Source organism: Nerophis ophidion, unplaced genomic scaffold (genome assembly GCF_033978795.1).
Source record: "Nerophis ophidion isolate RoL-2023_Sa unplaced genomic scaffold, RoL_Noph_v1.0 HiC_scaffold_30, whole genome shotgun sequence".
NCBI lineage: Eukaryota > Metazoa > Chordata > Actinopteri > Syngnathiformes > Syngnathidae > Nerophis > Nerophis ophidion.
In genome coordinates, this window is record NW_026906952.1 from 593,969 (window position 1) to 599,105 (window position 5,137).

The 5,137-nt window shown below is 39.2% G+C and overlaps 1 protein-coding gene across 1 annotated transcript; it reads left to right on the top strand.

The window, feature by feature from the left end:
* The first annotated feature begins 2,198 nt into the window (after window positions 1–2,198).
* On the top strand, window positions 2,199–4,140 carry LOC133546490 (oocyte zinc finger protein XlCOF22-like). The gene has a single exon (XM_061892265.1). The coding sequence runs from the start codon at window positions 2,593–2,595 to the stop codon at window positions 3,280–3,282; it is 690 nt and encodes a 229-aa protein (XP_061748249.1). The 5' UTR covers window positions 2,199–2,592; the 3' UTR covers window positions 3,283–4,140.
* The last annotated feature ends 997 nt before the right edge of the window (window positions 4,141–5,137 follow it).

Here is a 5,137-nt window from a genome sequence, read left to right on the forward strand (position 1 = left end):
GGTTTACAGAAGAAACTAAAGCTCAGAAATTATTATGCAGAAAGCTGGAATGCAAATGGCGCACGACTAAACTTGAGGTGCACCATCAAGCATGGAGTGATGGTTTAATAACTTATAAACGCATGCTTACCTTAGCTAAAGCTAATTATTACTCAAATCTCATCCACCGTAATAAAAACGATCCTAAATTTTTGTTTAGTACGGTAGCATCGCTAACCCAACAAGGGACTCCTTCCAGTAGCTCCACCCACTCAGCTGATGACTTTATGCAATTCTTTAGTAAGAAAATTGAAGTCATTAGAAAGGAGATTAAAGACAATGCGTCCCAGCTACAACGGGGTTCTATTAACACTGACACGATTGTATATACGGCGGATACTGCCCTCCAAAATAGTTTCTCTCGTTTTGAGGAAATAACATTAGAGGAATTGTTACAACGTGTAAATGGAATAAAACAGACAACATGTTTACTTGACCCTCTTCCTGGGAAACTGATCAAGGAGCTCTTTGTATTATTAGGTCCATCAGTGCTAAATATTATAAACTTATCACTCTCCTCGGGCACTGTTCCCTTAACATTCAAAAAAGCGGTTATTCATCCTCTTCTTAAAAGACCTAACCTCGATCCTGACCTCATGGTAAACTACCGACCGGTGTCTCACCTTCCCTTTATTTCAAAAATCCTTGAAAAAATTGTTGCGGAGCAGTTAAATGAACACTTAGCGTCTAACAATCTATGTGAAACCTTTCAATCCGGTTTCAGGGCAAATCACTCCACGGAGACAGCCCTCGCAAAAATGACTAATGATCTATTGCTAACGATGGATTCTGATGAGTCATCTATGTTGCTGCTCCTGGATCTTAGCGCTGCTTTCGATACCGTCGATCATAATATTTTATTAGAACGTATCAAAACACGAATTGGTATGTCAGACTTAGCCCTGTCTTGGTTTAACTCTTATCTTACTGATAGGATGCAGTGTGTCTCCCATAACAATGTGACCTCGGACTACGTTAAGGTAACGTGTGGAGTTCCCCAGGGTTCGGTCCTTGGCCCTGCACTCTTCAGCATCTACATGCTGCCGCTAGGTGACATCATACGCAAATACGGTGTTAGCTTTCACTGTTATGCTGATGACACCCAACTCTACATGCCCCTAAAGCTGACCAACACGCCGGATTGTAGTCAGCTGGAGGCGTGTCTTAATGAAATTAAACAATCCGCTAACTTTTTGCAACTCAACGCCAAAAAAATGGAAATGCTGATTATCGGTCCTGCTAGACACCGAACTCTATTTAATAATACAACTCTAACATTTGACAACCAAACAATTAAACAAGGCGACACGGTAAAGAATCTGGGTATTATCTTCGACCCAACTCTCTCCTTTGAGGCACACATTAAAAGCGTTACTAAAACGGCCTTCTTTCATCTCCGTAATATCGCTAAAATTCGCTCCATTCTGTCCACTAAAGACGCTGAGATCATTATCCATGCGTTTGTTACGTCTCGCCTCGACTACTGTAACGTATTATTTTCGGGTCTCCCCATGTCTAGCATTAAAAGATTACAGTTGGTACAAAATGCGGCTGCTAGACTTTTGACAAGAACAAGAAAGTTTGATCACATTACGCCTGTACTGTATATACCTTTATATACATATATACATACATATATACCTATACTGTATATACCTTTATATACATATATACATACATATATACCTGTACTGGCTCACCTGCACTGGCTTCCTGTGCACTTAAGATGTGACTTTAAGGTTTTACTACTTACGTATAAAATACTACACGGTCTAGCTCCATCCTATCTTGCCGATTGTATTGTACCATATGTCCCGGCAAGAAATCTGCGTTCAAAGGACTCCGGCTTATTAGTGATTCCCAAAGCCCAAAAAAAGTCTGCGGGCTATAGAGCGTTTTCCGTTCGGGCTCCAGTACTCTGGAATGCCCTCCCGGTAACAGTTCGAGATGCCACCTCAGTAGAAGCATTTAAGTCTCACCTTAAAACTCATTTGTATACTCTAGCCTTTAAATAGACTCCCTTTTTAGACCAGTTGATCTGCTGTTTCTTTTCTTTTTCTTCTATGTCCCACTCTCCCCTGTGGAGGGGGTCCGGTCCGATCCGATGGCCATGTACTGCTTGCCTGTGTATCGGCTGGGGACATCTCTGCGCTGCTGATCCGCCTCCGCTTGGGATGGTTTCCTGCTGGCTCCGCTGTGAACGGGACTCTCGCTGCTGTGTTGGATCCGCTTTGGACTAGACTCTCGCGACTGTGTTGGATCCATTGTGGATTGAACTTTCACAGTATCATGTTAGATCCGCTCGACATCCATTGCTTTCCTCCTCTCTAAGGTTCTCATAGTCATTATTGTCACCGACGTCCCACTGGGTCATTATTGTCACCGATGTCCCACTGGGTGTGAGTTTTCCTTGCCCTTATGTGGGCCTACCGAGGATGTCGTGGTGGTTTGTGCAGCCCTTTGAGACACTAGTGATTTAGGGCTATATAAGTAAACATTGATTGATTGATTGATAGTAAAAATTTTAATCAAAGGGACCATTTGAAAACACACATGAGAATACACACTGGAGAAAAACCTTTTTCCTGCTCAGAATGTGGTAAAAGTTTCATATTAAATCAAAGTTTAAAAGTACACATGAGAGTACACACTAGAGAAAAACCTTTTTCCTGCTCAGAATGTGGTAAAAGTTTTGTCATAAATCAAAGTTTAAAAGTACACATAAGAACACACACTGGAGAAAAACCTTTTCCCTGCTCAGAATGTGGTAAAAGTTTTGCAATAAATCAAAGTTTAAAAGTACACATGAGAACACACACTAGAGAAAAACCTTTTTCATGTTCAATCTGCGGTAAGGATTTTACTCAAAGGCCGCATTTCAAAGCACACATGAGAATACACACTGTAGAAAACCCTTTTTCATGTTCAATCTGCAGTAAAGATTTTAATCGAAAGGACCATTTCAAAACACACATGAGAATACACACTGGAGAAAAAACTTTTTCCTGCTCAGAATGTGGTAAATGTTTTGTAATAAATCAAAGTTTAAAAGTACATATGAGAACACACACTGGTGAAAAACCTTTTATATGTTCAGTTTGTGGTAAAAGTTGTATAGAAAGACAGCAATTAAAATTACATATGAGAACGCACTCTGGTGAAAAACCATACTCCTGTACAAGCTGCAACAAAAGTTTTCGTCACCTAAAATCTTGTACAGTACACATGAGAAGACACACATGAGAGAAAGTGTTGAGTTGCAGTGTGTGTGGTGAAAGATTGTCTTCTAAGTAGCAGTGTAAGAAACACAAGTGTGCTGGTGAGAACAGCAGCAGCAAATGAAACTGCAGGATTTGAAATAAACTGTCCAGACTTTCATTTTGACTTTCTAACAACATCAGCACATATAACATGTGTGACATCATTGTTGTGTGTGTAACACAATCTTGTTAATATGATTCTAACATTTATAGATTAGACACTTCAGTTTAGTGCTTTTATTTCAGTCAAGTACATGAGTTAATATACACATTTGTGTATTTTAAAATAAACAATAATTTGACTGAAAGGGTGAAAATAAACTACATAAAATATGTTACATACAATAAACATTTTAAGTGTAGATATTTATAATTCAGTTTTGTACTTATTCATAAGTGTTTTATTTAAGTTTTTTTAAACAATGAACTGTTTCATATTTTATTTTGTAATTGTAGATGATTCCATAGATGAACTCCTTTTATATGATGTACATATTTGTTTTACATGTGTTCATACCTTTGCTTTTGAGTACACATAAATCCCTCTTAGTTCATATTTACTGGTTCACATCTGAAACGTCTTCTGGACCACTTCTGGAAGCATATTATTATTTACTTTATACATGATTTAAACAATTGTCCCTACTACAATTTAAAAATGTGTGACTTTATGAATCATTTGTTGGGTCTCTATAATCCATTCTATTAACTGTCTTTATTACTCTCTTGTGTAATATGAATATTGTTGTGTGATTGTTTTATATGTATGTCCCCAGACTTTTATGCAATAAACAATGTATGCTTCCACTAAAGTTGGGTACAATAAATGTAGTTAATATTTGCGGGTATGTATTTTGTTCTATTTGTTATCGCAGTCAATTTTGTAAATGTTTTCTTTATATGACTTACATGTAGTTTCCAGCTTACTTCATCATGTAGACTAACTCAGCCTGGAGGATGTGTGTAATGTTGAGATGTTTTGGAGATGACTTGGTTTGTTTGGATGTTGTCAACCTGTCAATTGTTCTATTTAAACTATTAATGTTGTCAGATCTCACGAGAGAAACAAGCAACCACCTCTATTACTTCTTCTTCTTACTGGCAGTTTGCAGCCATGACTTGAAAGGTTCATTCTGCTATACCTTCAAGGTACTCAAAGGGCTTTGACACTATTTCCACATTCACCCATTCACACACACATTCACACACTGATGGCAGGAGCTGCCATGCAAGGCAATAACCACGACTCATCAGGAGCAAGGGTGAAGTGTCTTGCCCAAGGACACAACGGACGTGACGAGGTTGGTAGAAGGTGGGGATCGAACCAGGAACCCTCAGGTTGCTGGCACGGCCACTCTCCCAACCACGGCAATCCCTTTCAGTGTTTTGTGGAACTAACTGACTTTGTCTTACTTCTCTATTTTTGGAGGTAAAACTCTGGAGCTTTTGAAGTGTATTTCTGGTCTTGTCATCCTGGTCCGGACAGAAGGGCGACACGGCAGAGCGACTGGATCCAAACAGACGTCGGAGACGCTTTACTGAACCAAAACTGGCTTTATTACCAGCGAGCGTCATTTACATAGGACTGCAGTTCCTGGGAGGAGGTCAGGTCAAATATGGAGGACTCCTCTCCCGGAGAAGCCAGAACATCGTTTTATAAAGAAGCATCAAAGTGTGCTCAGACTAATACAACCGGATGCAAACAGTTATTAACGATGTTCACTCTATTTAATACAGTCTAATAAAGGACACATATGTGTACATGGAGGCACAGATTATGTGATGTAACATTATTCGGTATTAAGAAGGAACCTTTATTTTGAAGGCGAGTTGCTTCT